Here is a 13,005-nt window from a genome sequence, read left to right on the forward strand (position 1 = left end):
AAGGAGAGAACATTTGTAAAGTTTTCAAAAGATGGAAAACAGTGCCGCTCCATTACTTAAGACAGCTCTCATGCTTGATGATGTAAAGCTGCTGTTATTCCAACCTCAACTCAATTTGTTTCTTTATCTAATTAAAGATGATTTAGGATGCTCCATCCCAAGATCCTTGTAATAACAGAGCATAACAACAGATGTCTACAAAGAAGTATTAGCCCTATTTTTTACACATGCTCAGGATTTACAACTTTGGACTGCAGTTTCCATGCAAAGTAAGTATTCTGGGCTTTTGACACAGTGATTATCCCATACCTTACACAAGTATTGGTTCCAAACCAGCTCCATTTCAACTGGTTTTAGGGAAAAGCAGCCATCACCTTCATACCTTTTATTACATCTAATCAGTTAGGAATTAATCTGCTGACTCACTACAGCTACAGAGGGAAGTATGGTTGTCATCATCTTTTTTCTTCCCTTCTTCTTCTTTCTCCCCTGCTCCACACTTGCACAGTCCAAACCTCCTACTCACACAACTCTGACATTGGTATTCACTCGACATCATGCGCCACTGTAGCTCACTAAGCCCGTGGAAAACTACACAGGTTCTCTCCCTCTGTTATGTTCAACTTTTGACAGATAAGTGAGTCAGAGGCTCATAAAGGGCTCTAACCTAGCTAAACCTAGTACAAGGTAAGCAGCAGGAGATCACAGCAGGGAGGAGAGAGCAAGTTTCCTTTCTACTGATACTTAAACTTAATGAAATGCCATTCAAAAAAGTTCTCAAGTCTAGTTTGTGTTAATGAGATGTAATAAGAGGCTAGGGAGGGGAATGGCACTGTGCTTCCGGTCACTGTTTTTGTTAATGAAATAGATTGAGTAATAATTTCAATGAAAACTTTTAAATTATTTTATATTCATTTTTGCATAACCACAAGATACACAAGTGTGGGCTTTTGCTAACTTAGAATGTTAGCACATTATACCTGAAGACTCTTCTGTACTGCTTACATATTGTTGAGCATCCTGAGCACAAGCTTCATTCTAGAAATAACACATTTGAAATAAAACAAGTTAGTAAAGCTAAGAAATAACTCTAGAAAACAGGAAAGAAACAAAGCATTTCAAATGCTGAAGAGCCCAAAAATCTTGTTACATCATCATAATTGCATTTGTAAGCTTTTACTTCTAGCTATTCTAGGTTGAAGGATATTAGCCCGCCAAGGACAAGAGACACTTGGGCAATATAAAATTTACATGTAGCTCATAGTCTGTATTGATGGGTTGTCAAATCAAAACAAATTTATACTTCCTATCGCATAACTCTGTCAGAGATGACTCACACTATAAACTGCTCAGTGGCACTAAAAAAAACAAATTGCCCCAAACATTACAAAACCACTGAGTGCCAAAGAAAAACACCAAGCTCTTCAACTCATCTATCTCTTCCCTTTTATGGCACATACCTTTGCTAAAAACAGGAATACTCTATTGCAAATTGCCTCTTCTCACACTCTCTGCCAGCCCTGTAAGAGCCTAATCATTCTTGTACCTGGTTCCAACATGAGATCAGCCTTGACATATTAACAGGTTGCACTGGGGAAACAAGCTACTATCCATCAGCTGTTCCACTGTAACTGCGTGTACCTGTTCTCAAGCAACACTAGAAAACCTGAGGGAACTGAGAATAAACCTTTCTCTTGTAAAAAAATAAGATACTTCTAGTTTATACCAAAACAGGGATACACAAACCACTGCAAAGAAATGGATACGAAACACATGTATGTATTATTATACAAACAGTATAAAACTCTTAACTAGGTTTTGAAATAAATGGGAAAGAGTACAGCAAAGGATGAAGTTTGTTTCAAACAAAGCAAATTAAGTTGACAATGAAAATTCTGCATCCAGCAGTGACATTTTAACTTAATTTTATTTGAAACAAATATAACAGTAGGAGGTCAGACTGAATGAATACACAAGTCCTAGGTAACTTCTTCCATCAAAACTCTTTTAAAAATTGCTCAAAATTTTGCTTATATATATATATCACTTACTGCTGAAATGCTATCAACTGAGGCTTGCAAAGATTATGTTTGTTTGAAAGATTAAGTTTGGTTATGCCTTTGCAAAAAGGAAAGTTTCGTTCACCAGCTGAAGTACCAGGTCTTTCAAATGAGTGAGTACATTTGCACTGAAAACTTCTTCTTTACAGAATTTCAGAAACTGGGCACTTCTAGACTGTAATTAAATTAAGTTCATTACCTGAGTAAAGTTGATTGTGCATATATTGTGCTCAGGAGGAAAAGGATTTTGCTGATGACATTCATCCGCAGAACTTTGACTTGCACAATCATCTAGTCCAAGGTGAGATTTTTCACGTTTTGGTGATGCAGTTACAGGTCTTAAGTCTTCAGAATTTCCACAAGTGTCTCTCATATTTTTCTCTGTTCTGTAAGGTAAGTATCTAGTTAATTTGAAAACAATTGAAGATACCCTGTGCATGGGCTAAATTCTGTAAAATTATTTAATATGAATCTTATGTAGTTACAGAGAAACAGGGCACTTGTTTAAAAATGACATCATGCTACTAAACAGAATGCACAGTCTGCAAACAAGTCTACATAAAGTATTTCAGGAAAAAGCTTCCCTAACATCACTAACTGAGACTTTACCACTGGAAGCATGACCAGGCAGGAAGCCCTACAATCTCATTAACATTTCCAAATTGATCAGTTCTTTAACAATTCCTTTCAAATGCAGTTTCATGGGAGACAATTAAGCAGCAAGGTCATTACTAAGTTCTGACACGGCAAACATAAGTTAATGTTTTACCTCCAAAAACTGTATGAGAAAAACCCTAAAAGTCTAAACTGTACACTTATGTGCATAAACACACACAATATCTGTTAGCACACTGTTTCCATCACAGACACATACTATACATGCACTTCAGCTGCGTATTTTAAGAGAGTTTAGGAATAAAGTCAGTATTAGCTGATGATTCTTCCTACCTCTCAGTTTTGTCTACTTGCTTGGTAAATTCCATACTTCTAGAGGCCGAATCATGAAGAACTGAAGAATCACCTGCACCTGGTCTGACCTGTTCTAGTTCCAACTTCTGCATTTCTGCAGTACCTCTCAGGATTGCACACTCTAAGATATATAAGAATAAAAATGAAAATAAATTTGTGTGTGTGTATGTATATGCATATTATTTTTACATAAGCTTTTGTACATTAAAATGTATATATATGTAGATGTGTATATACAAACACACTAAAAATAACAGTTCTGCTACATATGTACACATGTATATTTGTATGTCTTTTATAAATAAGACATAGGCACATATCTCATCTTGCCTTTGGTATGTTGTGCATTCTGCCAATGATATGAAGATAATTAAGAGGTTGAAGACCACCTTTTTTTGTAACTGCTTTAAGAATACCAAAACAAATCTGCATAACTCCCCTTCTAGTTTTAATGGAAGGTAAGGACAGTATAAATAGAAAAAAGTACACTGCATCACATTGAATTTCCATAATTGACAGTCCAGTAATTTAAGGGCTTTCCAGGTAATATAAGACCTGCATAGAAAAACTGCTATTCAGATTTAAATTAACTTTATACTGAAAGTTATACTTATGTACAAAACTATACCACAAATGGATGCCCTACATTACTGTGGTGACGCGTCATCTGTGAATATAAAGTGAAGACTTTCAGTTTAGTTTCATTACATAAAGAGATGTGAATCCATCAGAAGAAACCATTTTCAGAACTACAGGATAAGAAACAGGCTTACCACTTTGAACTTGCTCTAGTTGTTCTGTAAATACAGTTGTATTAAGTGACTTCTGAATTGCGTTTTCATTGGACCTAGATATTCCAAAGGATTGCTCAGGCTTCAGGAGTCTGCCTGTTGTCAGTCTCATACTGTTCACTGCAGGCAAAGAGCTATCACTGCAAGTAAAAAGGAAAAATGCCATCAATATAGCTTTTTATTTTTGACAGTTAGTGTAGATAAGAGAGGTGGAGTAGATAAGACAGTGAAAAGATGAAATACAGGCTGCACCTGGCAGAGACGGAATGCTGTTTGGCAGAACAAAAAATAAAGATCATCTGGGAATTGGAACAGGCATGTATATTGCAAACCAGGATGTTCCCTACTTACAGAAAAAAAATAATAATTGAAATACTTAAAAAACATGAGATCAGAAATCTAACACCGATCACATGGTAGTAAGTTCTTCTTAATAATATAATAAAAGAAACACTGGACTTAAAATATCTTTCGGAGGAATATAATATATGGAAATAAAAGAAATAAAGGAAAATAAAATCTTTCAGAGGAGTACAATCTGATTGTTCAAGCAATTGACAAGTTAAATAGTCTTTCAAATAATACATGATCACCAGCAGATTCTGAAAAGCTGTTTCAACATTCATAAATGCTCGAACAAAATTAAAAACTGTAATGATATAAGATCAACCAGTTCCTTGACATCCCTTTGCTCTAAATCTTTTGATCTATGTTCCACAGCAGCAGTGACACTTAAGCAATTTGCCTTGGCCTACCTACCTAGCTGTAAAGTACTTTGGGAAAATGAGATTGGTAATGAACAGTAATCCATACCAACTAAATCCAAATACTCTTTTCTCCCCCACCAGGGTAAACTACAGGAGTGAAGAATAAGTTCTACATCCCCAAAACTATATACCAACATCTCACAAAAGTCCTAAGAAAGAGACAGAAGGGGTTTTCCAGATTACATACTGAATTACAAAGATTAAGAAACCTTTGCTAAAGCAGGACTGCTTGAAATTCAATTAAAATGCCAGAAAGAACCTAGAGAAAATAAGCAGTGTCAGACGATCTCTCTCCCTACAGAAAATTAAGCAGTAACTTAACCTGGTATCTGTAGCATTTTTCTCAAAATATTCTTCGACACCTATTCTTGTGCCAGTGCTTTGATCCTCAACGTTAATGTTGCTTTCATCCTCAGAAATGGCCAATTCCTTGGTAGAAGTGTCTGAAGAAAGTAAATACTGACAAGAGGTTCTATTTTGTTTGGAGTAGGTGTGGGTTACAAGGCTATTGGCCATGTTCAACTCATCTTGAGCAGGTAACATGTGCGTCCATTCTGGTTAGAATAATAAATAGAATAGAAAAGCATAATTTAAAAAACTCAGGTTTGGCATGTACATAAAGCTATTTTACAGAAGTTCAACTTCAAACCTCATTTAACAAAGTCTGCATGTGCCAAACGTGCAAGTTAAGATCCCAGGTAAATGCAGTCCTAAGATCACACTTTTGATAGTAAGAATACAGAAACTAAAATTAAGCCAATGAAAGCAGAAAATAAATTCTAAATAAAAGTCTATAAAAAACTAGACTAAACCCAGATAATTTCAGGTTGTAGCCAGTTAGGTGGAAAAAGCTATGCTTCACATTAAAGGCCTGAAAAGATCACTGATAATTATGGTCATTTAAGACTAATTCCTTTCTTTTGTCCAATCTATGTGATCAGATTAATTCAAACATCTCCTTCCTAAAACAGGTCTCAAACATCTTTCTAGCCCGGTGACGCAGTTGGCAGTATCCAGTAAGGTGCATTATTTCTTCCAGCCAAACTCCACTGCCCAGTCTGACTATGTTAGCATTCAGCAGGACTAAAAGCATAAAAGACTTGACTTTTTACTATGCAGCAGCATGTGGAAGAGCTTTGCAGCCACTGTTCCATCTCTCCTTAGGTGGACCCAGAAAGTATATGCAAGGCTTTGTCCTATAAATTAGATCATACCTTCAGTGTTTGTTTTTAACTGGAACATTGGATCGCCCATTGCAAGTAAAGTCATGGCAGCTTCAGTACTCCCATCATTAATTCCTGCAAAGTTGTACACACACATTAGAAGTCACAAGCATATTAACCAGAAATCTATTTATCCAAATACAAAAAGCATTTGACACTATCATCAATACAGTGAAGTATGTATTTTTTAAAATTGGTGCCATTCATTGATCAGGATGCTTGTAAACAGCAATTCTCATCCACTAAATTCAAACTACTGTAAAAACACTGAGCAGCAACATTACTCCCTTTAATGGTGTACTGGGTACAGGTGGCAAGTTGTTGGCAGCAACAGGGCTGCCCTGGACACAGACAGTTCCAACTAACCCACCGCAGGACACAGTTGAGCCTGTCATCCAAAGTGGTGGCACCTTTGGGAAACATATTTAAAGTGAAAATGTTGCACACCAGTGAAGAGTGAGGAGAAAAAGTGTCAGAAACAACCCTGCAAACACCAAGGTTGGTAATCAAGGAGGGGGAGGAGGTGCTCCATGGATGGCAGCAGAGATTCCCCTTCAACTTATGCAGGGGACCTTGGTGGAGCAGGCAGATAGTCCCTGAAGCAACTGCACCCTATAGAGGACCCATGGTGGGGCAGACTTATCGTGAAGGACTGTACCCCATAGGAAGGATACCATACTGCAACAGTTTGTTAAGGACTGTATCCCATGGGAAATGCCTCATGCTGGAGCAGGGGAAGAGCATGAAGAATTAAGTGTTAGGAACTGACTGCAACGCCCATCCCCTGTCCCCCTGCGCCACATGGGGGGAAGAAACAGAGAAGTGGGAAATGATGGTGTGAAGCTGAGCCCAAGAAGGTGGGGAGGGAAAGTGTTTCAGTTTTTGTCTTTGTTTCTCACCATCCTACTCTATTTTATTTGGCAATAGACTAAATTAGTTTTCCCCAAATTGAGTCTGTTTTGGTAAATGATGTTGTCTTTATCCCAATATAGGAGTGTTTCCATTTTATTTTCTCCCCTCCTACTGTTAAGGAAGAGGAGTGGGCATCTTGCAGCCAGCCAAGGTCAGTCCACCACAAATGGAAAAGAAAGAGCTAACAGTTTAATCACAGAAATCCATAACCCATTTCATTGATCCATATCCCAGTTTAGATTACTGATTCCTAATCTCTACCCAGAATACATCCCCTTGCCTATCACTGCAACTGGTCACATGCAACAAAACATTTCCATCCTCTAAAGCTATTAATAAATTAAAAGAACACAGTAGGCTTCCCCTCCTTCAACTAAAGCAGTAGCCCACTCAATTTCTAGTCCTTCCTAGAAAAATGCATTGAGTATGTATTTAAATTTAAAAGTGAAAGATATTGTAAAAATTAATAGATCTGTAAGAGTTTGTAACATATTTCACATGGAAAGACTATTTGCTTCTGGAAGACGATGATCACAGTCTGTCACACATGCTATTTTACCAGTTTAGGATATTAGTGTCAGACACCAAAGAGATGGCAAAGATGTGATTCCACCCACTCTTTTTATTACTCAGTCACACATCAAGCAAGCTGCAAAAAAGCACTTACAAATTTTCCTCTTCTCCCAGGATAACTAACCACAGCATGGGAAAGTGATAGATGGGACACACAACAGGCACATTCTGACCCTGAGAAACAGAACCTTGCAATGCTTGGTCCCCCTCCTTGATTGAGAACGCTAAGAAAGAAAATGGTTTAAATGTCCTCCAAAACATAAAATCATCCAATAGCTCATGAGCAGTTTTTTTGGTAAGATAGATAAACCTCCAAACTTCCACCAAGAATAACTACATATTGGTAGCAAGTTAACTTGAACAAGATTGTTTTGTATCTACCTTTGTCCACCTCTGGATTTCCATGTATGGTTGTTTCCTTAAATAAAATTAAAAAGAAAACAGTATCAAAGTTCTATGTAAAATGAGTCCACAACTTTAATTGAATGCTTCTGGGTAAATTACTTCAAAGTAAGTTTTCCCATACTTCTGTCCCTCGTATCTGTGTGGGACAGGTAAGAGTCTATACAAGCAGACATGGCAACCACACACTGTCCACACACCTTTGTCTGTACTATGAAACAAAACAAACAAAAGGAAGACATTCTTACAGCTGTTGAGATGCTTATTTTTTCCTTCCTCTGTACCACTAGCTGGGCAGATGCATGAGAGAGACTTTCAACATCAGTAGACACCTGCACATCTGGTATATTCATAGGTATTTCCAGCTGCAAAAATAATTTTTAAAGTATTCCATTTCATCAGCCCGAAAAGAAAATCTGTCAAATGCAGATTTTTATAAACCACATATACTTACCAAATCTTGAACATTTAGTGGCATCCTTCCCAAAAAGCAAGTCTTATACTACGTACCTTCTGATTTAAGAAGGCAGCAGTTGTATGAACTGGAGGCAGAACTGGTAGTGTTGCTTGTAACTAACTGGAAGCATCAGACAACCTACAACCTTGTTTCTAGTTGTTTATTACCCCAACAAACTAAGTCATGCATCTGAGATCTTTCATGGTGGCAGTTTACCTCAAAAGGGTTTTGTTAGTTTCCACACTTTTTCTGCTTTTTAAGCCTCCGCAAAAGAAAAACAGTTCAGCCTTTTTCCAAACTAAGACTAGGGAATATACCCATTCACACACAGCCACCCACCATTTCACCTACTTCTTTAATATTGTGTTTTTGTTGAGAACTTCAGACATTCAACATTTTCAGAAACAAGGATTTGAAATTTGCATAAAAATTACAATATTTCCAGTCAGGCTCTTATGAAAAACATGGCTCTATCTGAGTAGCTTTCAAAGGCTTGCACTCTTACAGATACTTTCCACTTATTTAAATTTGCCAACAGCTGAGTCCTTGGGTATCTAACCATATCCCTTACTAGTACTCATGGCTCCTGTGTGGTAAACCAGGAAATTTGATCATCATTCCCACACATAATATATTTGAAATTAAGGGATTCAGCAAAACTTTCTGTGCAACAACTTTGCTGTCCATTATTGTCCATTATATCTCCCTTGCTGTTTTGACCGAGCTTTAAATTGTCTTGCTGTTTCACTCAGAGAAAGAAACAGTGTGATTAATTCAGCAGACAAAAAAGCAGGATTTTAATGGAAAAAGAGAGGAAGATGACTAGTAGCAGTAAGCAAAAAGAATTTGAATGAATGGAAAGAAGTAGTGATGAAGATCTGAGGCATGAATGGAACAGGCTGGATAAACAGATTTGGAACAAACTAAAAGTGGAAAAAATGAGCTGTGAAGACACACCAATGAGATAAGACAGGCTAGAAGGGACAAAAAAAGCAAAGAAGTCATGTTGAATGATAGCGGGGGGAAAAAATAGAAAAACGTCTAAACCTTTGAGCACAATCCCATTCAAGGCCTTGAAGAGAGTCCACTGTTCCCAAACCTCAACCAACAGTTCCCTGATGACAAAAAAGTATGCTATTTCCTCTCTACTGACTGGTCTTAGCAGATCTGATAACAAGTCTTGCTACAGTCTTACAGTCCTGAGTTTTACTGTAGTATGTGTACAATTAAAACATAGGCCTGCATTCTAGGCTTAAAGTTTTCAACTCTACAAATGGTCTGTGGAAGAGTCAAAACATACAGCTTTTGAAAAAAATGAACAAAGATGTAGATGGTCTCTCACTGACAGCAGTGGTGACTGAGGCCCATGGATCTCTCCATGTCAGACAGAGCAGAAACATCCCTGAATGGACTGCAGCCCATGGAGGACCCACACTGGAGAACGGGCAAGGAATAGAGTCTACACTGTCTGCAATGTCAAACTCTATAGCCTGAATCAGAGACAAGGGCTGAAGCTTTCAGTGGATACACATTTAAAATTTTTTTGACCCATTATTTGAGTTGTATGCTATAGTAAGTACTATAGCAAGAGCAACATGAATCAAGAGAAAACAAGCCTCAGAAGAAACCAGGCAAGTGCAGCGGTGACCAAACTGAGCTGGCTTTGGTGCCCAAAAACTCAACACGACATGCCGCCTCTTCTGAGCAACCACAGAACATATGGAACCCAAGGCACAGACCTAACTCAGAGGACCCTTGGTAGACACTTTAAGGAGATGGCCCACAGACCAAGGGAATGACATCCATGTATACATCAAAGGACAGGAAGAAAATCTGTAGTCAGCAAGGATGAACTGGATAGTGTAGGACCTGAGCATGACAAATGTCATGAAATAAAGGGTGAAAATAGTACTAGGCATGGATGGGATGAAGTCAATTTTCTTCATAGTAGCCCACATAGTGCTGTGTTTTGGATTTATGACTGCAACAGTGTTGATAATACAGCAGTATTTTTGCTGTTGCCTGACAGTCAAAGCTGTTGTTTTCCTCCTTTGCCCCAGCAAGTAGGTTGGGTGTAGGCAAGAGGTCATAAGAGCACACAGCTGGGACAGCCAACCCAAACTGAACTATGGGATATTCCATATCATATGATGTCATGCTCAGCAATAAAAGCTCAGGGAAAGGAGGAGGAAGAGAAGGGCATTTGTGGTTATGGCATTTGTTTTCCAAAGTAACTCTTATTCAGGCTGAGGCCCCGCTTTCTAGGAAGTGACCTGCCAATGGAAAATAGTCAATAAATTCCTTATTTTGCTTTGCTTTCACATGCAGTTTTTGCTTCACCTACTGACTGGTCTTTATATCAATCCATAAGTCTTCTTATCTTCCCTCTATTTTCCCCTTGTCCCACAGGAGATGGGAGTGAGCAAGCAGCTCTTTGTGTGCCTGGCTGCTGGTCAGGGTCAGTCCATCACACAATTAAAGTTTCTTGGCAAGAGAGACACAACATTTAAGAACATTTCCCTAATTCCCTCATTTCCTAACATTCCATTGTAAAACTCAAATGCTCCATTTGTTCCATCTTGGGCCCCAAAACACATAGTAAGCATGGTAGACTGTGCTTACATTCAATCCCAATAAACTGCTGACCATCAGGCAGACCTATATACAGTCTGTAAACGTAACTGGACCTTAGACTGATGTCATATTCTGTTCAAAACCAAGAACATGTGTCAAGTAACGTTCCTGCTACTCTTAGCGCTGTTCTTAACGAAAGAAACTAAATTGGGATAAAACCCAAGTATTTGGAGATGCAATTAGAATAAAACCTATTTAACCAAACAAAACAAAAGTACATAGTAGAACCCCGCTACATGATACCTCCTCCATGGTTTCTTCTATCTGAACAGGAGTGGGTTTTGGAGATCGAAGACCTATAGGAACAAACACTGGAGCTTTGTTTACTTCCTCTGGTGCAAAGCGTTCATCTTCATCATCAGGCTCAAAGTCATCTGACGCCTCCTCCTCCTCCTCTTGAGAAGCCCAGAGCGTCACCAAGCTTATCTCTGAACTTCTGTGCTCCTTCCCAGATTTCTTTCTATGCGTAGTTTTCAAACTTTTGCCTCTAGAAACACTCAATTCAACTTCTTGCCTTTGATTGGCCTTCTCACTGCAATTAGCCTCACATTTGGAGGCAGAAGAAGCAGCAGTTCTTAGGTCCAAGACATGTTTTGGCAGCGCTACCCATTCTGATGACCTTCTGGACTGCCTTCTAAAGCACAGAACAAAAGCATGATTAGAAAATAATGAAATCCAAGACATTCCAAGAAAAGGGGTACCACAAATCAAAACAAACTCAATGAATAAAAACAGATCATTGTCACCAACAACACAATCTATTTACCTCCTAACATATAGTGACAAAAATACCATTTACCATTTAATCAGAAATCCTAATTTCTTTACATGTGCACAAAGTACTGATTGTAAATATGTATTAAGCAGTTTCAGAGTGTTGGAAAGCTGCACAATTAAATCTAAAAGATACAGAATTCTTTGACTAGTAAAGCATGAATTAATTTTCATTTTGAGGGATGTGAGACTCACATAGTTTTTACATCATGGAAACATTTCCAGGTCTCTTGTGCTAAAGCTATACTAAGAGCCCCAAACTATGATACTTTAGTTGATTAGACTGATGTCTAGAAACTAGAACTGTTAGACGATAATTAGTTATCTGCTTCGGTTTCTCAGACAGAAATTTTCAATAATCAGCTGCTTATTGTTTCCATGCTCAAAATGATGGGCATGATCACTTTGGGTACCATGTGATTCCAAATTTCCCCTTACAAACATCCTCCTTGATAAACTAGTGGAGAGGGGAAACAAAGAGCAGCAGAGGACACTTCCAGCACACCACTTCTGTTTAGATTAATCCCACATTCCCTGTACCCCCCGATATGGGTACTTCAAAGTCCTCCCCTTTAAAATCAGGAATTCCTGTTTAAACCAAAGGCAGACCCTGGCATGGGTTGGTGGGAGTGCTGGCTGTGTTCATTTTATAAGAGTGTAGGCAGGGTAAGAGACGTAGGGTTATCTCTATGCATCTGGTAGAGTTCAGATGGAAGGCACAAGGACTGACATCCTGCATGCACTCACATTAACACACTGCAGAACTATGGCTAATAACTACGTTTTTGAAACAAAAGCCAAAACCAATCAGTTGAGCTTACAAGCTGAAACTAGTCGTTTTACCTTGTGAGATTGTCTGAATTTTTTTCCTGAGAGGTAGAAAGCTGAGAATCATCTTCTTCTTCTACTTGACTCTCTGATGATACCTCTGGAGACTGAAGTCTACTATCCTGCTTGATTCTTTTACAAGATGTTTCTTCAACAGAGTCTGTAAAACTGTGTTTTCTTGTAGCCTCTGAGAAGGATGCAGCTTCCACTGTGTTACTAGAGTTTTGCTGAGCAGAGGAGACAATTACTACTGTATTAAGAGCCAAACATTTTAAACTGGTTTCAGTGACAAAAAGATTAAAAGAACTAAGTTTGAGGTTCTTGAAAACATGCTCAGCTGTCATCTTTGATAGCTTAGGACATTTTTCCTCATTTTTTTTTAATTTCGGGCCCTAAAGCAGAAGTGTCATTAGATGGTATTATCTATGATGCCTGAGTTTCCAGTGTTGCTGCTAGCTAATAGACCAAGACCATGCTCAACTTATCAAGGGCAGCAACTCTTCATGAGCTGGAAAGATGAATCATTTTCTAAAACTGCCTATTAATTTATAGAACAATTTAAGGGAAATAAAAATTATTTCTTCTGTCCTGGGAACAAGCTAGGAAGAAAAAACT

General features: G+C 38.2%; 1 protein-coding gene across 7 annotated transcripts in view; it reads right to left on the bottom strand.

The window, feature by feature from the left end:
* The window catches only part of BDP1 (B double prime 1, subunit of RNA polymerase III transcription initiation factor IIIB), a 63,886-nt gene that overhangs the window by 15,563 nt on the left and 35,318 nt on the right, over window positions 1-13,005 (bottom strand). For 6 of the 7 annotated variants that reach the window (XM_042787566.1, XM_042787564.1, XM_042787567.1 and 3 more), the window contains 10 exons: window positions 12,406-12,617; window positions 11,032-11,422; window positions 7,946-8,062; window positions 7,677-7,713; window positions 5,802-5,885; window positions 4,910-5,141; window positions 3,803-3,960; window positions 3,009-3,150; window positions 2,260-2,446; window positions 981-1,038 (listed from right to left, as the gene is read on the bottom strand). In XM_042787566.1, the coding sequence (XP_042643500.1) occupies window positions 981-1,038; window positions 2,260-2,446; window positions 3,009-3,150; window positions 3,803-3,960; window positions 4,910-5,141; window positions 5,802-5,885; window positions 7,677-7,713; window positions 7,946-8,062; window positions 11,032-11,422; window positions 12,406-12,617 (1,618 nt within the window). The remainder of the gene's footprint in view (window positions 1-980; window positions 1,039-2,259; window positions 2,447-3,008; window positions 3,151-3,802; window positions 3,961-4,909; window positions 5,142-5,801; window positions 5,886-7,676; window positions 7,714-7,945; window positions 8,063-11,031; window positions 11,423-12,405; window positions 12,618-13,005) is intronic. The other variant, XM_042787568.1, reaches the window with a different exon arrangement.

The sequence above is a fragment of the Tyto alba genome, unplaced genomic scaffold (genome assembly GCF_018691265.1).
Source record: "Tyto alba isolate M040663 unplaced genomic scaffold, T.alba_DEE_v4.0 Super-Scaffold_13, whole genome shotgun sequence".
Classification (NCBI taxonomy): Eukaryota; Metazoa; Chordata; class Aves; order Strigiformes; family Tytonidae; genus Tyto; species Tyto alba.